This window comes from Melospiza georgiana, chromosome 12, assembly GCF_028018845.1.
Source record: "Melospiza georgiana isolate bMelGeo1 chromosome 12, bMelGeo1.pri, whole genome shotgun sequence".
NCBI lineage: Eukaryota > Metazoa > Chordata > Aves > Passeriformes > Passerellidae > Melospiza > Melospiza georgiana.
Window position 1 is genome coordinate 1,760,092 of NC_080441.1, and position 25,373 is coordinate 1,785,464.

General features: G+C 39.8%; 1 protein-coding gene across 1 annotated transcript in view; it reads right to left on the bottom strand.

Moving 5' to 3' along the window:
• The window catches only part of DIAPH2 (diaphanous related formin 2), a 167,803-nt gene that overhangs the window by 94,514 nt on the left and 47,916 nt on the right, over positions 1-25,373 (bottom strand). The window contains exons 19-22 of the mRNA XM_058032453.1: positions 14,081-14,182; positions 12,596-12,690; positions 10,738-10,839; positions 4,490-4,729 (exon numbers count right to left, since the gene is read on the bottom strand). Of these exons, the coding sequence (XP_057888436.1) occupies positions 4,490-4,729; positions 10,738-10,839; positions 12,596-12,690; positions 14,081-14,182 (539 nt within the window). The remainder of the gene's footprint in view (positions 1-4,489; positions 4,730-10,737; positions 10,840-12,595; positions 12,691-14,080; positions 14,183-25,373) is intronic.

The following is a 25,373-nucleotide window of genomic DNA, read 5'->3' on the forward strand; positions in this document are numbered from 1 at the left end:
TGAGATTTTTAGCATTGCCAGTTCAGAATCCCTCAGATAAATAGCTGTGTACAGAGATTAAACAGAACTGAAAGTAGAGCATTCCTTCAATGCCATAAATGCCAAATCTCTACAGGAACCCCTGAAATTCTGCGTAGCTGGACACCATGCTAACAGTCAGAATTTGCATTCTGACCAGTCAAAGTAAAGCAACTCCTTGCTGTAAATCCACTGTTCTTTCTTGGAGCAAAACCTAAACCATGCTGCGTCAGGCTAAAGACTTGGAGACCAACTCTATAGAGAAACACAAAATAAATGCACCCTGCCTTAGCAGAATACAGAAAAACAGAACAGCAAAGGCAATCCTGACTGCAGCTGAAGGAAATGCAATGCATCCAGCTGAATTTATGAAAAGCTGCAGGAAAACTCTGCACAATGGGAAGTACCAGGTAAAGGAATATTTTTGCTGTTCTTTTGACTGCAGAGGCACTTTTAGAGGCCTGAAACAAATCAGTAATCTTGGAAGTGATAAAACTCTGTTCTCCATTAACCTGAGTGCTGAAATGAGGTTTTTGGTTAAAAAAATAAAAATCTGAATTAATTGTTAGAATATAGGAGCAGTGGCACTTTCCAATACCCTTATGGCTCAATCCCATGGCACAGTGCACATGTGACAAAGGAACATCATGAACTCTAGAGAATGAGAGAACAAATTTAACACCAAATTCCTGAGTTTGCCCATTTTTGTGCTGTGAAGGAGGAATGTGTGAGTTGAGGGAAGACCCAGCAGGAGCAGAGATTTATCCACAAAGGCAAGACAGAGTAGGTGCATGGAAGAGTCTGAGAGGAGCACGCTCCACTTGACAGAGAATTAGTAACACATCTGGAAAGAATTGTTTTAACAGCATTTTACTCATCTAGTACAGTTCTTACACAGAAGTAAGCTACAACATGCACAACAAATGAAATAAAGGATTTATTTAAGAAGAATACATAAATGCTTGTGTAAAATCTCCTATTTGTTTTCTCATTCTCTAAATCACTTGAAGTTCTAATTCTATAATCCTCATGACAGGCTTGCCATCGATGTTCAATTTAATAGAGGCCTTTCAGCTTTAAGGATTACCCTGTTAGGAATAAATGAGTGCAGTGGAAAAACAGGCTTTTAAAAATATAAGGTATTTAGGCAATTAAGAAAGCAATTTAATTCATACCAATTCAGCGATTAAAGACTAAACAATGCTCAGTAATGGTATGCAGTTAAAGGGCTTTCATGTGTTACATACACACAAGTTCTCCTGACTTGAAAAAAACAGTAGATTTACTGGCTAAACATCTGCATGGAAAAAAGAAATTGCATTTCAATTTGTCTGTGAACAACAGTAGTGGGATTTGCAGACTTTGATCTCTCTGACATCATCGAGTGGATAAAGCACTTTTTTTCTAAATGGACAAAATTATTTTGCTTTCAAATTACAGCAGGAACATGTTTTGCCACCAAGAGCAACATCACAATAACAGTCAGCATTAGCACCTTGTAGTAAACATCGAAAATAATATCTAAATAAACATTTATTTAGAACTTGAACAAATGTATCAAATTCATTTCTTTGGCCCAATCATAAATAAGTCTCTGCTATATTCACCTTCACTTTTAACACAATGGATGCAAATAGGTCCGCTTGATATTTACAATCAATATCTGTACTGTAAAAATCAAGTCCTAAGCACATTCATATAATGAAAGATAAGATAGGTGTTGTTTGAGTGTACTTTAGCACATAATATTTAAATATAAAAATAGAAATGAAAGGTAGGAACTGGACAGGTGGCAGCTTGGTTGTGTCTGTATCACACCCTGTACTCCTATTCAATATACATTCCTATTCAATATACGCTCTCATTCAATAACACATCCACTATTTTAATTCTTTTGCAGTAAATGCAATACTTTTTACATTCAGCTTTTTCCTTGCAGTAATTTTGCCCAACAGATGTAACATTCCTTGGCTTGTAAAGAACCCAATGGCTTCGCCTGATTTCTGCTGCTCTACACACTCCAGCCAAGTGGATGGAAAGCAAAAAGAGCCATTTAAGTTGTGCTTACAAGACCAGGGGCTGGATTTGGATGAACCTCATGGGTCCTTTCCAACTCAGGATATTCTACCATTCTATGATTCAGGATAAATTTTTAACACTGTGGTGTTCAAATTTTAAAATACAGGTTTTGAGTCTAGGGCCTTTCCTTGCCCGGGAGATGGAATTTGGAAATAACACATTCAGTTTAAAAATAAATGAAATAAATTGCCAGATCAGTGGGGGCTACAGGAGGCAGCTCCAGCTGAATGCTGAAGCATCAATTTGAGGGTCAACACCATGAGATCCAGGGCTTGGGGAAGGATTAAAGGCCAAGGGACACAGAACCCAGCACAACCACTCAAATATGAGTTGCACAGTAAGATGTTTAATTCTGTAAGCCAGGAAAACACCACCGGAACAAAACTCTCCCTCAGCACAGAGTAAACATTTATTTAACCCATGCCAAACACACATAACACTGCCAGGATGGGGCTGGGTTCTCCCAGGTACAGCAGCTCCCAGGTGTGAGGGTTAAACGTGGCAGCCAATGCAAGGAAAAATTTATGTAGGAGCCATCACTGGAGTGACACTTTATTATAGCTATAAAAAGGCTCTCTATTGATTTTTATGAGATTATAGACCTTCTCCTACCCTAGAAATCTTTCCCCCCTTGCCAGAACAAGGGCTGCTGGACAATAAATGTCCCCTCATCAGTAATGCTCAGCCTGGATAAACAGCTTGTCTTGTTCTATCTGCACCTTGAACAAAAAGTATCATAGCAGCACTTAACAGATGAACACACATTGATCCAGCCAGAGCACTGCAAAAGCTTTACTGAAACTGAGCTCTTGGTCCTCACTTGAATTCTGCCCCACAGCTGTACCTGCACATCCCTAAAACAAACCTCCTTCCTTTCGGTTCCACTCCTATGGAGCAGAACTTTGGAGCTCCCGAGGGGGCTCAAAAAGCAGCTGGACCCTCTGGACATAGTGAAAAACACAGCAAACTCCAGTGGATTACTGCAGCAGCCACCCTCAGCCCGAGCACTTTCCCTGCTGTAATTCTATTGCTGCATCTTTGCTGCTGTATTTCTATTGCTCTATTTCTGTAGCTGTATTTCTATTGCTGTATTTCTATATTTCTGTAGCTGTATTTCTGTTTCCACAGAGCATTCCAAGCTCAGGCACTGAAGATGCTCTGCTGCAGGCTCAGGAGTAGCTGCTCTCCCTGGCCAGTCTCGACACATCCCAGGAATTCTGATGCTGATGTCTCTCATTTGAGCAACATTAAGTTCTCTGCCTTCTGCCAAGGGTTGTTTACAGATCATTTCTATCTCCAATAACATCATACACTGTAATATAACAACCAGAGAGATAATCTGTTTTTAAGGATTTGCAATTACTCCTCAGTGATTAGCTTTCTAGCTCAGGCCAGACAAGTGGGAATGGTGTTTTTTTTTATTTTCTTTACCATGTTCTAATAAAAGTTTTAGCAAAACCAGATCTGTGTATGAAATGACCATCTCGGTTGTAAAATCATTTATTTTCCAAAACTGAACGTTTATCCCAGATCAATACTTGCCTTTTTTCTCCTATTTTTTTCAGACTGCATAATGTAAGCACTGCATCCAGTAAACAGACAATTAATTTTAGGATTGTTCAAGAAACAAGCAAAAAGAAAAAAAATCAATACAAAACTCTGGTTGTATTGAAAAGTGAATTCATCACATTATGACCCCTCATCATGAAGAGTTTGTATTCTGCACATAGAAATGGCTACACGGACACCTTGCTGACAGCTGGTTCAAAAAAATGATAAAAATCTCTTTTCATGGGCAGAAAGTCCACTGAGTGACAGTCACTGGTCTGAAAAAGGAGTTATTATAACTATATAGTTATGTATAGTTAATATATATATAATATATATAGTTATATATATATAATATATAATATATAATATATAATATATAATATATAATATATTATATATTATATATTATATATATATTTTGTTATATATATATTATATATAATATATAGAGTATATATATAATATATATAGTTATATATAGTTAATATATGTATATAGTTAATATAATATATATAGTTATATATAGTTAATGTAATATATACAGATAGTTAATATAATATATATAGTTATATATAGTTAATGTAATATATACAGATAGTTAATATAACTATAAAAGGAGTTATTATGAAATGCAAAATAAAGGCTCTCAAATTCTGCTAGACAAGCCTGAAGGCTGGAATACATTCTTTAGGAGCAAAAAAATAAAACACCTTTAAATTACCCAGGGCATGCTGGGGATGCTGACTGTATGTCCTGCCCATGATTAAACCCAGGGTGCAGTCGGTAAATTTCCCTGTGATGCTGTCCCTGCTTTGTGCCCTTGTCCTGTGCTGGCACTGACCTTGCAGAGGAAGCTGATGTTGAAGCCCAGGGACTGCGCGTTCCTGGAGCCAGAGTTCATGTAGTTGCCCAGGAACAGCACCAGCTCCAGCAGCTTGCTGAAGCTCTCGCTCTTCTTGAGCTCCTCGCAGGCCAGGGTGACAGCCATGATGTCGGGCTTGATGTTGTTGACGTGCTCCTCGAACATGAGCCGGAACAGGATCCCGTTGAGCCGCGCGCGCAGCATCTTCACCGAGCTCATCTGCAAAACACGCCAAACGCCGACTGAGAGGGCAGCTCAAAATGCTCAAATTCTCATTGTTAGAATGCAGCACTGTCACAGACACGTTTTATGAAAAACCCTTTCCTTGGGATTTTTCCTCCTGAGAAGCTGGGAGGCCTCAGGAACAAAATGCAAACAATGGTTATCTGCTGCTGTGGAATGCAACAGGTGCATCTGGGATTGGGCTCATGTGCTTGTTTCTAATTAATGGCCAATCACAGTCTGCTGGCTCAGACTCTCTGAGCCACAAGCTTTTGTTATCATTCTTTCTTTTTCTACTCTTAGCCTTCTGACGAAATCCTTTCTTCTATTCTTTTAGTATAGTTTTAATATAATATATATCATAAAATAATAAATCAAGCCTTCTGAAACATGGAGTCAGACCCTCGTCCCTTCCCTCACGCTCAGACCCCAGCGCACACGGTCACACAGCACCAGCCAGCCAGCCAAGAGTCTCCGTGTGTGTTTGCACTACCTGCCTTGTGTTTCCAGGCACCTCCCTGTGCGTTTCAGACACTTGGCACAAGAGAGCACAGCACTCATCCCTTCCTGCTCTGGTAAAAAGATGGGAGGTTATAAATCCTGACAAGGAGGTTACAATCCTGATGTTGTAGCACAGCAGATACTGAAAATAATCTACAACGCTGATTCATTAATTTAAATCCCCAAGACCAAATTCGCCAGCCCAGGTCACAAAATATCTTTAATGTTTTGCACAAGTGATCAGAGTTATTTCCTCCCACTTAGCACAAGATAATTCACAAGAGAAATTTAAATTAAGGAAAAAAGATGTACTGAGCACTGTTAAATCACTTGAAATTTTTAATTTAATTGCAAGAATGGTTATGTTCCAAATCATGTTCCAAATCTAGCTCATCTTAGTTAGCAGAACACAGAAAGATTTCTTCCCCAACGTATTCACCATCAGGGGTGTTCCTGAAGCCCTTGGCAAGAAAAGCTTTGCTATGTAACAAATCACAGATCTTGACTGGCAAAACATGAAGATTTTGATGTGCTCCTGTTTCTGTTGGCCAAAATTTGGCCATGGTCCTTTGAAGAACTATGATTTTTCTACCAGTGCTATCTCCCAGCAGCCAGCAGAAGCAGCAGCAATAACTTTCACAGGAAGGACTTGAGTGGCCTGAATAATAATGAATTCATTCTAAAATGAACATAAATATGAAGGCTCCAGATGGTCTCAAACAATTCCTATGATCAGGCTGGAACAAGGAAAAGGAAAGGATCAGAAAAGAAGCATCTCAGCAGAACTAGTGATCTTTTTTTATAAATCTCCATTGTCACAAATTTCTCTCTGAGCCTCTATAAGCCAAAATCATTGAAAGTCTTGAAACATTATTCTTCTAATCATCCTGTATTTCAGAAATATCACACTGAAAACATCTGCCTTGAAAGGATCTACTTACACTAATCTGCAGTAGATGGAAATTAAAATTAATCACATAATTTGCTTTAACTTTTGTAGAACAATCTCCAATTGCTGTTTTTACTCAAAATGGCACAGAAAAAAAATTGTTCAAAGCTTTAGATCTCAAAACCCGAGTGCAACAAAGTACAAGCCCACAGGAGAGTGTGACATAAACATTAGTGAAGAATAATCCTCAAACTTGAGAGGAGTGTCCTTTCTTCTTTAATCCTGTGTAGTGCCATGGACCACTGATCATTTATTAGCTTCTGACCACCAACCCAGCAGGAAGTTTTAAAATATTATGTAGGTCAGGGAATGGAATTAAAACTATCTTGGTAATTTCCTAAGAGCTGTTTTCATGTGGGTTTTTCCTTAAAGCCCAGAACATTTCTATACACAAAATGCCCTTTAGGTATCAGCAGAAGATGGCCATAAATGATATTTTAGTTCCTCCTGCCTCACCCTGCCCTGGTTCCCCCTTTTTTGGTCCTGTTTCCAAATCCATGTGTTCAGTGGCAGAGAAAGGAGTGATCACATACTGAATTTGGAGGAATCTTCTAGAATTAGGAAAGAAGCAAAGCCTACATTCACTTGGAAAGCTCAAATTCTTTATGGCTCTAAATAAAATTAGTGTCAAAGGCATATATATATATATATATATATATATATATATATATATATATATAAATATAAGAAATGAAACATTCCAACAGGTGCATGGAACAGCAAGCAATGGTTCCCCCTACAAACAGTTAAAGAGGCAAGAAAACCAAGAAAATGGATATTTCTTTTCCAGCTGACTGTCAGTGATGGGCAGCATGTCATTATTTCCCCTTCTGGGCTCTCATAAAGGTCTTGTCTGAACTCACTACCTAATCAAGTCCTTTATTCAGTTCTTTATGCTTTATTATCATCATTCAATTCTCAAGCCCTGTATTAAAACGAGGATCAAAGGCTACTGGAGAAAGGCAAAAAGCACAATTAAATTTGCCTCACTTCCTAAGAAAAAGCTGACATTCCTCTAATAAAAATTTGTCAACTTACTAAGACAACTTAGCCTCTTACCTATGTTATATTAAAGTTGCCTTTTTTTTTCCCCTGGAAACATTCTAGGAAGATTAATTCTGCAGCAGCTCACAAAATTACAATGAGGCCAAACAAGCAGCCAATAAACTCAATTTAAAGGACTGAATGGCTCCAAACCAATGGAGGTGCAATAAACTTGTACAATTCTCAGTTCACTTTGTCTGCCTCCCAGCCAGGACTGGTTACACAGGAAAAAAGGGTCACAGAAAATGCAAGTTTACACAACTCCTCAGTCAAATTTAGGCTTTTGTAACATTAAAAATGTTCAATTGGCACTGCAGTGGAAATGCAGCTCCTCACTGAAGCTGCAGCTGTTCCCATATCATAACAAATGAACTCTTGAACACAAGGTTTAGGTGCAGAACTCAGGTAACATCCTGCCAGCTGAGTCCAAGTTACACAGCTGATCCAGTAATTTTCCTATTTTTTTATTTTTTAATTTTTTTCTATTTTTTTTCTTTTTTAAAAATTGTAATTTTTTTCTGTTTTTCTTGCTCTACTTCAACATCAATGCAAACTTTCCTTTAGAGGAACTTGTGGTGCCTTTTTTGATCCCAGGATATAACTTCAAAAAGTTCCAATAACTAATTAGAATATATAATTGGTTTTAGCATTCATCTAAATGAAAATGCAGCTCTAATTTTCATTTACATATCAGCTGAATATGAAGTTAATCGGTTCCTTCAAGTAAGTTAATCTTTTACTAAGTATGGCTTTTCTACAAAAATTTTAAGCAACTTATTCCAACCTTTATTAAATTTGATGGGCAGAATGATTATCCAATTAACATATCTTAATAATTAACACACCTAAATCTACATAAAAACAAGGGGACACACTTTAAATATTATTTAAGGTAGTCTGTCTTCTATTCATTAAGCCAAGGTTAAGATTATTATTAATGAGAAATTCCAAAATTAATTTGACACATTGTAAAAAAGAACTTCAGTCAAGACTTGAGGTTCAGCTGCATTTCTTGCACTTTAAGGGACATTTTCCAGGATATCATAACCAGAAACAAACCCAGCATTTTAGCACCAGTGATGAGTTAGAGGCCTCCAGAAATCAGACAGAAGCAGGACCCATAAGGCAAAGTGCTGCTTTTTATTAAAGCAGATGGTAAAGCTGAATAAGCAAACAAGCTTCAGGAAACTTGGTTCCTTCACAGGGCAAACAGCACCATTTGGAGATGTTTGATTAAGCAGTTTTTGCTAATTAACGTTGCATTAAATAGTTGGAAACTCTCTCACTTGCTCTAGTCAGTGTTTCCTCAGAAATCATGGAACAGTGACTGTGGCCACATTGGGACTGCTGGGAATAAAGGGATTTTTGTGGTTTTTTCAATACCCAGAGCCAGGCCAGCTCCAAGCAGCAGGAATCCTGACCTGGAGGAGCCCAGATGTGGGGTCAGAATCCTCACCCAGAAACAGCAGCAGGGACAGGGCAGGGGATGCCAGCATCCATCCTCATCCATCATCCCTTTCAGTCAAGGTCATTACGATGCACAATTTTCCAATTTCTTGGCTGATTTTAAGCAGGAAACTGAACAGATTTCCCAAACATCAGAGGCTTCCTTTGTCCTAACACCTCCAGCTTGCCTGCTTCCATTGAGCATCTCCCTTCAACACAGTCCAGATATGGAGTGCACAAAACCCTGCACAAAACCCAAGGAATTCCTCACTTTATCTGACAATATCTAGGTAGAGAGGAATATGCCCATAAATAGATGTATATATAAAATAATCTATAATACATGCATATATTATAATACAAATATTCATAGATAAGTTTTGGTCTGTCTAAAGACATAATACACACATTTATATTTTAAATAAAAATGCATGCTATTATTGCTTCTAAGAAAGCAGCAAATATGTATTTATAGAGATTTTTAGATTGTTACTGATCAATAAATGGCAATGTTTTACTTCTTGTAGTAAGGCTAATTAACGTATCCCACTTCTAACAAAATTCCTCATCCTTGGTTGGAAATAAAATATTTTTGCAACTTGATGCCATTTATTAAAAGAAAAGGAAATCAATAGGCTATAGTTTTTCAAAAGAAGCCATTGCTATCTTTCATTTCCTAAATCCTCTCCAAAAATCTCATTAGGGCAAATCATATTCTGTTACTTCCCCAACTGAAAAATAATTAAAAAAAAAGCAAAAGCACTCAAAAGCCACTTCTGCAGCAAAATTATGCTCAAATCAGAGCTTTTTAGTAAAAAATTCTTCGAAGAGGCCTCTATTTCTGTTTTAATGCATTTTAATGTACATAATGCCTTAAAAAATCCAGCAAGAGCAAGCGCAGCTCCTGCGGAGCTGGGGATAAATCCCGAGCACGTTCCAGAGCTCTCATCATCATTTTAATCTGCTGGGCTGAGAGGGAAAACAGGAGCTCATTTGCCTAAGGACTCCTGAGGTCCTTGGAAAGCCAGGAGCAGAAAGAGATTCCCAAGGGTGGCACAGAAATCAGGGTCCCACCCCCAGCCCCAGCATGGATTAAAGAGCTCCTGAAAATGCTGGAATTCCCAAAAATGCTGGAATTCCCAAAAATGCTGGAATTCCCAAAAATGCTGGAATTGCCTCCTAGAGGGGCCCCAGCCATTCTGGCAGCCCTGCTCCTCAGCAGATGCAGGGACTGAGAGGAGCAGTGTCCACCACATCTGTACATTGCAGATCTTAAGGTGTCAAAATACAGATGCGGTATTTAAAACACTTATGACTGAATAATAGTTTATTTTAAGAAATGCTCAGTAAAAGTGTAGATTTGCATTTGATATATAATATTTTTAAAACAATGCATTAAAATATTGCCTTTTTAAAAGTGTAAATCGCATTGAGAGGAGCAGAACACAAGCTACAATTTCAGTTCTGGTATAAATTCACACCTCTCCTTGAGCCATCCTGCAAGGCTGGGTGGTATAAATACAGATGTTTGATATGTGCATGCACACATACATAGAAAATATGGATATATATACATATAAAACATGGATATTTTAACTCTTTTAGCTGCTTACAGGTTTTGATACAAAACAAATTTATCAGAGTTGTCAAGGCCAAGGGGTAACTGGGTCTTCTGTGGGCTCCTGGAATTTATCTGCTTGAAGGCAGAGGGGTCTTCAGAGCTGTTCAATAAACATTCAAGGCAAGACAGGCAGAAAAAGGATTTGGTGTGTTACCTGAGTGCCTGTTGTTTTTAATTCTACACTGGAATTCCTCCCAGAAAATCCCCCAGAATCAGAGGGGTCCACGTTGGAAATGACCCTAAGGATGATCTGCTTCCAGCCTGGCTGGTCACAGCCCTGCCCAGGCTGGCCCAATACATATTAAGATATTTTTTGATTATTACTTATCAGGAAATAGTAACTTTTCCTACTGCAGGTCTTGCAAAAACACTAAAAGAAGATTTTTATCCTTAAACTTGTTTCTTTTTATGTGCCAAAACGGAACTGTGTTGACTGATACATACCACAACTCCAAACTGCTCTGGCTCAGCAAGGTCGTTGTATTCATCCTTTAATTCAGCTAAGGCATTGAGCTCCTTCTGCTCAGGAAGGTTCTTCACCAGGTTCTAAAACAAACAAGGCATTATATCAAATTTGTTACATTAAACTACCTAAGACATTAAAAATAACACGCTCAAAATACCACAACATGGAAATGCACGAGGAAATTACGGGACGTTTATTTTATTTACGCAGCTCTAACTTTATATAAACATCAAATCAAAGCAGCAATTATTTAATACAGACAACTGCTCTGCTGCAGTCTCTGATTTGAGGAATGTATTAAAAGGTTAGAGTATCATTTTTCAGGGCCTGACAGCATCAACGAGTTTTGTCTCTCTACAATCTCCCTTTGCCCTAATGGTTGCATCTTGCTCATTAAATATCAATCAAGAAATAACTGGTCTGTGTAAAACATGACAGAAGCAGCAAAAGAAAAAAAACATAAAAATTAAAATCATTAGACATTCAAAGTATACTTAAAAATACCTTATAAAAAAGGTCAACAACCCAGAATTGTACAGATCTTATAAATGGCAAATATAGTCAGGAAAAGGTTCCATTTCCTTGCAGTGTTATTCATGTTCCCAATAGAACATTGTGAGTTATAGTATGATCTTAAGGTGTAAAAATACATGTGGTAAGTATTTAAAATACTTATATTATGATTGAATAAGAGTTTATTTTAAGAAATACTCAGTAAAAGTGTAGATTTGCATTTAATACATAATATTTTTAAAATAATGTATTAAAATATTGCATTTTTAAAGTGTAAACCACATTTAATATATAACATTTGCATATATATACAAGTTGAAATCCAAACAATAATGCATTTGCAGTAGAGGAGATGAATATGAAACTGCTCTGCACTTCAGTTATCCCAGGTGGGGTTGGTTCCTCCCCCTTGATTTTTAATTTTATTAAACCTGAAGGTTTCCTAATCATCTGATCTGCCATCTCTGATCAATAAACCAAGTCCTCAATAAAATTAGGGCTTTGCACCTATTTTCAAATACTGAGACAACTCAGTTTAGACCAGAGTTCCCAGAATAACCATTCTGCAGGTCTAAGAAAGGAAGAAGAAATTAATTTAGAAAACCTTGGGGGAATGGGGCAAAGGTGCAAACAGGAGACGGGGAAGGATGAAAGGATAAACCCAGGCCCAGTGAGGGAGCAGGAATCTGTGGATGATGTTAAATAAAGCCACAGCAGCATTGCTGGGTGCTAAATCTTGGTGATTTTTTGGGTTTTAAGGTTTCATGCTGCTCAGAGAGCGCGAGGGGCCACGGGCACTGCTGCTCTCCTCCTGGAGGGAGAGAATCAGAAAGGGATGTGCAGAAATTGAATTCCATCCTTTCCACTCTCCAGCTGAGAGATTTGGGGCTCAGAATGAGACTGAACCAGCCTGAGAGCAGATTTACAGATGGGTTTGGAGCTGCAGCAGGGTCCTGAAAGGTTCAGGGAGTTTCATCTCTCCCCAGAGACAGGCAGAGCTGTTCCCACAAGAAACCTCCTGAAACTTCATTATGCACCAGCCTGAATCATCTTCAGCTTCTCTTCCAAGCTGAAACACTAGAATTGTCAAAGATTTCCTCTGGCGAGGGGAAATCCCAAGGAATTCTTTTGTTAACAGGGTCTTTGAAAAGCAGTTTTAGTGTACATGGGACCAGAACCAGAAGCAGAATGAAATCAATGGGACAGGAAACACAAGTGATACCCTGCAGATGATGCCCTGTCTTAATCTTGAATTCTTACTCCTGCCTGCCATGTTCATGTGGAAAATGAGCTATAACCAAAAGCAGAGGCATTTTCACATACCTGGATCAGGGATTCACTCAGCTTCTCCTCATCCACCTCTAAAATGATATTTTTTATTTCTTCGTAAGGCAAACGGAAGGAACCCAAAAATATTGCTGAAATTCAGTAACACATCATCAGAATCAAAAAGGTCAAGAAAGATTGATATACAAAGGCAAACTATTGCTAGCAACTCAAAAAGTCACATCTCCATCTAAATTGTTCCACAGTTAAGTCTCCCATATAAACAAATGCAAAGTAGGCACACTGCTGCACTTTGACTTATAATGAATTCCCTTTCTAAGAAATGAAACTATAACAACAATTTTAACTTTGAAATCAGCCTCAGCTTCTCCCTAGCAATGTAACTTTCCATTAAAGTTTTATCTTTATGAATGACATCTGCATTCCTACTCTAAGCAGAACTACTTAGCCAATAACAGATATCTTTAGCTATTATTATTGGTTCCATAACCATGTATGAATAGCTGTACAATTGGGTCAATGATATTTATGTGATATTCTAGAAAAGATTTCACATCAAAGTGGTAACGAAGAGCTGGGCAAAGTAAGAAAAACGCCCTAACTCTACCACTTTTAGGGTAGCTGAACTTTTACAGGAGACACACAATTCAAACCCTTCAAAGATGGAGCTCTCAAAGCAATTTGATCTCAGAATGTTATGAAATCTCAAGAGAGCCCCATTCAGTAAACTACAAAGAATTCTTAACAGATGGATCAGCATAACATTGTGAAAAAATGCTTTATATTCAGCCTAACTAGTGTGGCTGATTATCCTGCATCCATACTTTCAAAATTTGAAGTTTTCCATCAATTGTGAGCTCTTCTATCATAGCTCACTTTCTGCTCATGGATGTGGTACTAAACAATGCCCGCATTTGGGTTTATACACTTATTGCCATGGGCACAGTCGGACCAGTGACATTTATGGTGTTTCTGATTCAGATAAAGGACACCACTACTGTCAATGATTGATTTCCCTGCATAATTAAGGAGGAAAGAAGTGGGCTGGTTTTGCTCCCATCTGCAGCAAAAGTACCTGCACCTCTGCAGCCTATTTGGTAATCTGGTAATCTGGTAATCAATCCACCTTGCCTTGAACTTCCATTTCTGCATTGCTCTGACCAAAGGAACAATCTGGAATGGCCCCTAAACCCCACCCACACCATGCTCTGCCCAAATTAGTGATCATTTAATTGCACTTCCAGTCCTGAGCAGTTAATTTTGTCAGTTAATTGAGAGAATTAACAGACAAAAACCCCAGGAACTAATTAAATCATTTTTTCCATATTACTTTTTTTCATTTTTCCCAAGTTATGCAGTGAATTCAGAATGTGTATTTAAACACCACAGAATTTAAGAGTCATGTTCAAATTAGCAGTTTTTAGACAAAAGAATTGCACATGCAAAAAGAAAGAAGAATTTATGAACACTGAAGTGTAGATGCTGCTTAGACATTGACCTGATGCCCTTCACATCACTTACATAAGTTTTGTGCAGATTTTCCATCCAAAACTCTTAATTCTTTGATCTTCTTCTTTGACTGAGCCGCTTTCTTTTCCTCTGATTCTTCTACAGGCTTTTTGGCTGGAAAGAAGGTATTTATTAAATTCTATTCATTATTACAACAGTTCCATCTTAGCTAACAGCAAGTCCATTAGCAAGCCATAATAATACATCTTTCACAATCAGTTCAAGGCAAAGTGACTGCACTGCCTCCACCCGCTGTAAAATATCCAAACAAACAAAGCAAATGTCCAAAATGGAAAGGAACAAGAAATAAAAATATGACAATGAACAATTTTCCCGAGCAAATAATATTTATGTATTTTAACCCTGTGGAATTTCAGTTCAGCTCCAATTCATTGCAAGCATTTTTAAAAATACAGGGATTTGTTACCTCGAAGCACATGAGTGCCCTCTATTGAAACATTAATAACATTTCTAAGTTCTTCATCCAAAACCAACAACATAAATAATTTGATATTTATCACAGTGAACAAAGGTATGTTTTCATTAATTATATTGTCAGTGGTAAAGAGCAAAACTTAGAAAACAGTGTGTATTTTAGAGTGATTCCTTTTAAATTAGCAAGATTCACCAGTCTTTATATTCAGCACTTTAAATTATAAGGAAAGAAATGTGGCATTGGAGTACCTCAAATATAAGCTGATTTTTTGCATAATTTAAAACAGTCAATTTTTGCAGAATTTTCTTAAGCATTAAGTAAACCCATTAACAAGGATTTATTTCCTTTTAAATATCACATAACATATTTGGCACTGAAGGAATAGAATCTTAATGTGCTTAACATTAATTGAACTTAATGAATATTTTAAGTCATTCAAAAGTAACTGAAAAACTGGAAAGTCAAATTAAGATGAAGTTTCGAGCAGACTGAATACAGTTTTGTTCTCTGAGCACTATTTTTTGTTGCACTGTAATGAGCCATTCTGGGTTTAATTACAGGTATTTCCTAAGGAAAAAAATGTTAATTTTTAGTGTGAAGAATAACATAAAGCCTGTTTCAATCTTTTTAATAAAAAAATAAAAGAATGTAGAAACCAGGTATTTGTCTCCTCACACCCATTGCCAGCAGGGAAACATCTGGCACAAAGGAATTCTGCTGGGTTTAAAGCCCTGAATAATCAGTTTATCTTGGCCATGTTTGTGCCAGCACCGTCTGAGCCGGTCCCAGGCAGTGCCCTCAGCCCCAGCTACCTCCAAAGGGCCTAAATCAGAGAAAAATGAACAAAAAGATGATTCAACAACCAAGCCCTGAGCCCCCATCCCAGACAAGCCCAGCATCCCCCAGCTGCAATGAGCTCCTTCCAAAACCCTAAAGTGACAGTTCAGCGAGTAATCAGGCCCTCAGCACTAATTGTTCTCAATTAAACAAGGCAATGAGACCAGGTGCTCAACAACACAAACAAAAAACCAACCAAGATTTAAAAACGAGCTGTCCCATGGGCAGGCAACAAACTTCATTACAAGTTTTGTTCTATCACAGCAGAGAGAAGGCCTGGGCTTGTGGAGCGTCCTACTGCAGATCTCATCTGTTCAAGAGTTAAACTCTCCAGATCTCCAAGGATTGAGTCTTTAAAGATCTTTAAAGTCTTTAAAGACTCCACAAACAGGTCCCAGACTGTCTCAGGAGCTGGGAGCACCAAAGTCAAACCTGCATGAAACACACAGCCTGCTCCTTGGCTTGCAGACTGCAGAACAAGAGTAATAAATGTTTTTGTCACCAAATATCACCTCACAGAAAGGAAACTTTCTTCCTACAGTGGTAATTCACACAAGAAAAGAACTCCTCAATTCTCACACAATTCTCAGAAAGAGCGAGTGACAAACACCCCATGAGCAAGAGTTGAAGGGCAGAAGTGCCACACCAGCCCAATGCAGAACAGGTATTAAAGTTATTCAGCTGCTCCAGCAGCAAAAAAGGAAAAGTGGTTTTGGGGTTTAAACACATAATATTTGATAAACAGACACACAGAGGGTGAGCTGAGGCAGAATTCACAACAGCAACTCTGCCTGCACAGGTCACAGAAGGAGTTTCCCTTATCACCTGTGTGCAGGTGCACTCTGCTGGTTGTAAATCAGGAACTGCATTTAAACCACAGCACATCACACATTGACAGCAAACCAGGGCTACTCAGGCCTGAAGGGCTGCAACACCACTGCTTCAAGAGCATCCATTGAACAAACATCAGATGTCTAAGGTTAAAGTAAAATTTTTCTACTTGAAAAAGGCCAGAAGAAATGTTCTTTCAAAAAAGTTGTATCTTTCAAAGTTCATGCCAATTCACAAAAAAACAGAGAAACACTAGAACCAGATGCTTTTGTGACTGCACTAAGGCCACAATACAGCATCAACACCAATCTTAGCAAGCCCAAATTCACAGGCAGAAAGAGACACAACTAAAATTTCTACATGAGACACCGAGACACCTCCTAGAATCTCTCCACCACCATTTCAGTCACGCTTGAGATGACATGGAGCATCAGAGAGCTCTGCTCACACAATCCATCTCAGCAGTGATTCCACTGTCACACAACCACAGATTATGGGATTTGGAAAAATAATTAACTCAATTAAAAAGAGACTTGATACTTTCCAGAGCTCAGTGCACCAGTGCTGACCAACCTGCCAGCCCTCGTCAGGCTCTCCTTTCACAAGTGCCTGTTCAAAGACAAGACACTTCTTGGTGTGATGCCACAGAACCAAAGGGAGAGATGAAAGAAGGATTTTACAGCAGCCAGCACAGGTCAGCTCAGAAAAGCAAGATGAAAAATCAATGTGGAAGCTGAAGCAGCTGTATTACTTCATAGAGACCGTGGAGTTGAGGGCTGTGGTTGCTCATTACAGCACTTTGATAATGGTGCTGGCTCACATCCTCATTCAAAATCAGCTTCTTTCCAAAGCAAGTCCCACAGACACCACAAGAGCTGGTGCTGCCATAGCCAGGTTTCAATGGCAGGAATGGCCAGGGTTTAAAACCAAACGTGCAGCAGAAGGGAATGTTCTTCACTCTGAGCTCTGGTGATGAAGCAATAGAACTCTGAAAGAACAGGTCTGGAGCAGTGAGTGTGTCCTGGGGGGTGCTGAGCTGCTCATGCACAATTACTCACACCATTAGAACTGTACAAGGCTTCGGGAGGGCTTTTCTTTATACCTGACCTCAGACAGGGAGAAGAAGGACAGGGATGTTGTCATCTCATTGCAAAGCTCCCATACCTTCCTCAGTGATTTCTCATGGACAGCTCCTCATGGCACTGACTCCTTCTTCTTCATTGTACAGCCAACAAACTCCATCTCCCTTCATTGTACAGCCAACAAACTCCATCTCCCTTCATGGCACAGCCAACAAACTCCATCTCCCTTCATGGCACAGCCAACAAACTCCATCTCCCTTCATGGCACAGCCAACAAACTCCATCTCCCTTCATTGTACAGCCAACAAACTCCATCTCCCTTCATGGTACAGCCAACAAACTCCATCTCCCTTCATTGTACAGCCAACAAACTCCATCTCCCTTCATGGTACAGCCAACAAACTCCATCTCCCTTCATGGTACAGCCAACAAACTCCATCTCCCTTCATGGTACAGCCAACAAACTCCATCTCCCTTCCCAGCACAGCCAACAAACTCCATCTCCCTTCATTGTACAGCCAACAAACTCCATCTCCCTTCACTGTACAGCCAACAAACTCCATCTCCCTTCATTGAACAGCCAACAAACTCCATCTCCCTTCACTGTACAGCCAACAAACTCCATCTCCCTTCATTGAACAGCCAACAAACTCCATCTCCCTTCACTGTACAGCCAACAAACTCCATCTCCCTTCATTGTACAGCCAACAAACTCCATCTCCCTTCACTGTACAGCCAACAAACTCCATCTCCCTTCATTGAACAGCCAACAAACTCCATCTCCCTTCATGGCACAGCCAACAAACTCCATCTCCCTTCCCAGCACAGCCACCAAACCCCAACCCTCTCCTCACCCAGCTACCCCACTCTTTTGTGGCACTCTTCTCCTTATTGGACACAGCTGTGACCTGTTCCCAATCTTTGGTGATGAGCACAGCTGCACTCCTCAGGTGTGAGGGTCCCTTCTGCACTACCTTTATTTCCTTACATTCTGTCCCTGCACACAGGGAAGGACAGGACCATGACAAGGCCAGAGCAGAGCCCAGGCCCTTCAGCACACACAGATTCCTTCTGGAGACCAGCAAACACAGATGGAAACACCAGCACTGCAGAACTCACTTTTTCCTAATTTAGAGTTCTAATTATTTAGCAATAATACATTTGTTTATCAGTGTTGGAGGGAAAAAGCTGATGCAAGAAGCTGCAAGGCATTGTTTGCTGTTGATCTGACATTTCCCAGAGCATGGGCAGCTCCAGCTGTGCCTTCAGCTGGGAACTCCTCTAATCCCACTGCAAGTGCCCTGCCTGAAACCCTGCAAGCCCAGCCAGGGCATAGAAACCTTAACAAAACCTTATGTAAGCTTAAAACACATTGAGCAGGGCTAATGATAATCATGGCAAAGAACATACATAAACAGGTTGAAATACTTTGGAGACTTAATTAGGAAAAAATCCTACCATCAGTACTTTTGTACTTCTGTAGGAAAAAAAAAAGGAAGCATACATTATTCTCGAAAATTATCATTTTACACCTGTTCATTAATTTAGCTACTGAATAGCATTTGAAGTGGCCATGACTAATTTTTTGAAATATATATGATTTTATTTAATGATATTGAAGCTGCTAAAGCATTTTATTATGAGCTGAAATGTCCAGTTCATATGAAATTCCCTTCTTTCTTTAAATTATCAATGAATAATTTTAATAAAGAATTAACAGCAAAAACTGTCAGTCATGAATACGATGAGGATGAAAATTAAAAGGAGCTAAAAAGGAGTACATTGAACTACAGCATGGAGAAAGCAGATATTCAGGTGAACTTCAGCCTACCTTAACCTGACCATAAGTCTCCAATTTCTGCCAAGTCTGTTCACACAGTGAACAAAAACATCTTTATATTGTCATGGGAAATGAACGAGCAATTTCATCTTATTTCCATCTGGCAAGTGGCTTCCCAATTGCATTTACCAGTATTTGGCAGCAGAAGTAAACATACCAAAGAAATTCACAGCTTTGTTATTGTCTCTACCTGAGACAAGAGCTATGGCTACTACAGGAGTGTAGGAGAAAAAAATTCAGCGTCCATACAGCTGCAAGGGACATGAACTAAGCACACAAGAGAAGACTTGAGCAGCTGAAAGTAATAATAACAATGAATTTATCCTCCTCCCAAAAAAAAAATTAACTCCTGATGTGGTATGACGTGATAGAAAAATGAAATAAAGAGCTAGGAATGCCACCAAAAGATTAGAAAGTAATTTGTAGCACAAAAGTGCATCAAATTCTGTTGCAACACAATAAAACTTCTCAGAGTCTGGCTAAATGGATCATCTTGGAATGCTACTGACAGTCTCCCATTGCTGTGCTAGTCCTGGAGGCACTCAGAAATGGAAATACACTCAGATAAAGGGGGAGAAGGAGGGAAGTCAAACACAAATAAGTCTCAAATTTGCTGCTGGTTTTTTTCCCTCAGCAATACAAATGTGCCCACAGCATCCCCAGCTGGAATGACCCAGGGAATGGGACAGGGAGCTCAGCCTGACCCTCCTCCAGCCACCTGGGAGAGCAGAGGAACATCTGGGAGAGCAAAGGAACATCTGGGAGAGCAAGGGAACCATGCCCAGGCTCTGGCTGCAGGAGCACAATGAACTCTGACAAGTTTGTGTGCTCAAGCCAAACTGCACAAACAACCTGCTGCTCATCAAATGGACTGACTCGGGCTGGAAAAGGCCTCTAAGACCCTGAAGTCCAAGCAGCACCACCACGTTCAGCACCACGTGCTCGAGTGCCACATCCAAGTGGTTTTGAACACCTCCAGGATGCCATGTCCTGGTGCCTTTGAACACCTCCAGGATGCCATTTCCCCGGGCAGCTTGTGTTAATGATGCTTGACAACCCTTGCTGTGAAGATGTTTTTCCTGAGATGCAATCCAAAGCTCCCTGGTTTAACCCCAAGCTCCTGTCCCTTGTCCCCTGCAGGAGCACAGCCCTGGGGCTCCAACTTTGACAAGCAGCAAACATTTTCCCCAAATATCCAGAGAGAAACGCAAGAGCATCAGCAGATGTCAGCCACGCCTCCTGTCAATTCAGGCAGCAGCTGTGGGATCTCATGTTTATTCCCAATGCCACCTGGCATTTTTCAGTTCACCTAAAATCACTCAGTTACCAATTCCTGAAGCAAAATTAATTAAGCACTCCTGCTGTCACTCTGTCCTTTCTGCAATCAGAAGAGCTCAATACCTGGTACAGCAATAAAAAAAGAACTATTACAAAGCAAGCAATTGATCTAAAAGCAAATCTTACACTGAGCTCTCAAGATAAAAAATAAAACTAACAGGGAGGAAAAAAACATGGAACCTCTTGCAATCTTGTATGTTTTTTGCCTAATTAATGTAATCAAGCTGAAGGAAGTGGCATCGACCCAACAAATTATGCTCTGTGGAAGAATAAAAAAGATCATAACTTAGTTTTACAAATTAGTTTTGCAAAAAAAAAAAAAGTAACAGGGGATCTGTATTCTTATTAATTGTTTGTATAATTGATTGCTACTTTATTCGACCACCACATTTAATGACTACTATTAATTTCACATGAAATATTCCTTGCTCTGTTAACATTGCCCTAAAATTATTGTAAACAGTCTAATTGTCAATCTCTAGCAACAACTTGTGCAAAGTTGTACAGTTAAAGTGAACTTAATTACCCACTCTGCATTGGGATGGCTTTCAGCTTTCTATCAACAGCATCAGGGGGTGCCTGGGCCACAAAAAAATCCAAAAAAAGACAAAACAACCAAAACAACAACTCTCAAAGCACACATAGAAAATCCCAAACACACCCACACCTGATTGCAATCCCAAACACACTAATGGCTGATTCCAATCCTAAATTTACCCACACCTGATCCCAAAGACACACACACCTGACTGCAATCCCAAACACACCCATGGCTGATTCCAATCCTAAACTTACCCACACCTGATCCCAAACACACACACACACCTGATTCCAATCCCAAATTTACCCACACCTGATTCCAAACACACCCACACCCGATCCCAATCCCACACCTGATTCCACACCTGGCTTTGCCAGTGGAAGATGCTGCCTTTGCTGTGAGACATTAAAAGCAAATATTAACAATTCACAACACACAAATGGCCACAGCAACACAGATGAACATTAGAAATCAAACAACAGCAGGCAAACAAGGATTAAACTGGAAATATCCTCCGTGGGGCCCATTTAGTGTGGGAGATGCGCTGTAAGAAGCTGGAATAAAACCCAGGGGCCTTTTCCATGACTTCTCTCCCATTTGGCCATGAATATTGGAATGAAGGAGTTCTGTGCCCCCCGTTTGTCCCTTTGCCCCAGGGCTGGCAGATCCTGAGCTCTGCACAGCCCCAGGGTCTGACCCAGCAGAGCCATCCCTGCATTTCAGAGCTCTCACACAAGTTTTCTCATGGGGGAGAGGAGATGTTTGCCACGTCAATAAATTGCTGCCCATAATAGCATTTCTAATTTCAACAGCCACATGGCCCAGTTGTATTTTTTCCTCTGACATCAGGCCACCATCACCACCAAGCTGAGACAGGACAGCTGTAATTATTTCCCAGATTCTGATGAGTTTTTTATCCATACAATTTTCAAAAGTAAAAAAAAAATATCAAGACTCAGGAAAAAAGTCATTAAATTGCTGTCATATTTTACCAAGATTCTAGCAAATTCATTTTCTTTTATTACTATGAGAAGTCTAATAACCAGATATCTCTTAAATTATTAGTTCACCCACTGTTCCCCTTGATGATGCCCATAAAACTCACCTTCACAAACAAACACACTTATGGGAATCACATTTTCCAAAGGAACTTGCCAAATTATGAAGCCAAAATCCCAATATCCAAAAATCCCTTTATACAGTCAAGTTAATTAGATATTGGTGTTTAATGGAAAACACTAAAATGTTAATAAAAATGAAGTGATAAATTGATTTCTTCTATCACTGTGGTATCTGACATTTAACAATCCTGACTAAATATTGAAACACCAAGCAAAATACTCATGTTCAAACAGACATTTTAGTATTCTCTTCCTTTTTAAAGCATTGCTCTATCAACAAGGTTTTAAATAAACATGCATGCAAAATACATAAACATATTGAATTCCAAATTGCTTGACTTTTTAGTGTAATGTAGCCCACCCTGGTTATACACTCTGCCCTACAATCAAATACACAATGTTAAATTTCCACTGATTTAGTACACAAGAATTTGATTTTATGTTTATGTTTTTCGCCCATTTAGAGTAAATAAATAAATAAGATTAGCTGGTTTTTATTGTTATATTGAACCTGCAGAACTCAAAAAGCAGCTTTCATAGGCCTCAGGGCCAAAGCAGAACTTCACAGAGTAAAAGGATCATATTAAAAATAATTGGCAAATGATCTGCCTTCACAGACTCCATTAATTTCAGCAGTAAAAGTCAGCACCCCACGAGGTTGACTGGTAAGCAGAGCTTTGATAGCTGATCAATAGAAATAAGGATAAAATGTTGGGAAATCAGTCCTCCACAAACAAACACTGAAAACTGAGGCAGGGTGAGGGCAGTATCAAACAAAGGCAGTGGGTGTGAGGAGGCTGTGCCCAGCAGGGCTCAGCACCAGCCCCGTGCCAGGGCTGTGCCAGGGCTCTGAGCACACAGCACAGCACAGCGCAGGGCTGGGCTGGTTGGGAAGGAGCAAAGTTTGACAAGAGTCCCACAGATGCGAGTGCCTGGCAGCAAGAGCTCTGAATGTAGAATCTGAAGGAGGAGCAGAAATGGAAGCAAGTTTTGATACAGAAGGAAAGAATTGCTGAGCCAGTCTCACTGGATAACCAAGGGTGTGTGAGTGAGAAGGGGTTTTTATGGCTTAGAGCAAAGGATAACCCCACCCCAAACAAGAAGCTTTTACCAAGTAAAAAGAGAGCACAGGCAAACAAGACTGCTGATGTTGCAAGTAGGAAAAAAGTCTCAGAATTTTCCACTGCAAGAAAACTGAAAAACACCTTATAGCTTAAACTGTAATGTACTGACTTTTAGTGATTGGAGAACAGTGACATGAATATGGTAATTACAGTAGTTATGATGGGCTATAGGTAATAGCTAAGGTATCAATTGGTTCTTTTGTATTAAGATGCTCAGCAAAGAAAAGTCTATAATGCATTGTAACCAAAAGAAAAGTATAAAATGCAATGTAACCAAAACCAAAGGGTCTCCAGGCCTGCCTGCAGCTGGAGCTGACAGATGTGGGCACAGCTCTGTCAGCCATGACCCTGGACTGCTGTAACTCTTTGGACACAAACTGCATTTTGGGGAGCCCCTGGAGCCCCACATCTCTCATTCTGGCCCCACACTGCCCAGGGAAGGCACTCCCAGCTGTCCCCATGACTCTGACCAATGCCACCCCAACAGCTCCATACCCTGGCACACTGCAGTGTTTCTGGCATTCCAGTGTCACTCTGGAACACAAACAGCCAGGTGCTTGGTGACAGGCACATCTGAGAGCCCCTCTGTAAAGGGGGTGAACCCACTGATCATTTCTGGGTGATGGCCAGAGGGGTGATTTACTGTGCCTTCTGTGGATCATGCACTATTTGGACAGTCTCCGAAAACACAGGGAAAAAAGTATAAATTAGCTATAAATGAGATGTTCAAGGAGAGAAAAAGGAGACAGCAAACCAGGATGACCAGAAGCAGCAGGGTTAAAACTCTGCAAAACACCACATCTGTCTGAAATACAGAGAAGTGTAATGCCACAGGTTATAAATGCTCAAAGATCCTGAGTTCACTGAAGACAAAACACAGTAAAGACTTGACCAGGTGTAAAGATGTGACCTCTGGCTTGGAAAAAACATCAACTGCTGGCAGCAGAGAAGGATCTCTGTTTAATCCATTCTGCGTACATGCAGCAGCAGCCATTTAATAGACATTAACATGTATTTACTCTTAGGACTGAGCAGCTGCTCTCAGTCACCTGCTGAAGATGAAATGCAGAGCACAACCAGCCTGAGGTCAGCCTTGCCTTGGATATGTGTGTGTTGCCACCACCTTGGATTTACCTTGGAAAAGCTTTCTTGGGGCCCAGGCACCCAGAGTGTTGTGAACACTCAGGCAATGATTATCTGCCTGCAGGACACACAAGATAAATTACTGCCACATCACAGCATTAGTCCCAGGGGACACACAGGTACTAAATTAAGCTGCTTGCATTGTAGCACACTAAAAATAGTGCAGAGCACACAGCTCCCAGTCTCTCACCTTCAGCACAACACCAGGCTCCCCTGCTCACCTCAGCACAGGCAGGATCCACTGGACAGCCTGAACTCAGCACCTGAGCTCTGCTTACCTTTATACCACCAGCACAAGCCAAATCCGGCTACAGTGACTCATTAAGAGTCTCTGTGCTAATGATCCAAATCTTCAATTAAATAACAAAAAAGAAAGCCAAAGAACACCTCGACATTCACTCCACAGGTACTCCCATTCAGAAAATGCAGCTTGATGAGAATTCCACACTGACTTTTACCACGTGGCCTTCTGCTTTTAGAAAGCCTTTAAGCCACGGCCTTTTCACAGTGGGAAATGATTCAGTAGTGGTATTCTACAATAATGACATTCCCACGTCACAGGAAAGAATAAAGCACCTGAGAGGAAGTTTCAGTGACATTTCAGTTTCTCACATTGCAGAAGACACAATATAGAGAGTTGTAATTATAGCTTTACATCCATTTGAGATGATTAATAAGTAATTCCAAAAGCTGATACTTTTGTTATTATCTGTACTAATGCCCATGTACCTAGTATTTTCAATTTCTCAATGAATTCAGAAACTTAATAGCATGATTGTTAACTTTTAATCCTTCAGATAGCTTTTGAATGTCTCCTTCTCCAAAGAACCTTTATTCCTGCAGGTAACAGAAGTATCCTTGCTCTGCTATAAATGGCAGAAATTCTTGCAATAGCAGCTATTCTGTCCAAAGCAGCCTGGAACAGCATTACAGGTGAAGCAACTATCACTCAGAGAAATGTTCCATGTCAAGAGCAGATGACATTTTTTTTGAGCTTTTTGGTCAGCAATAA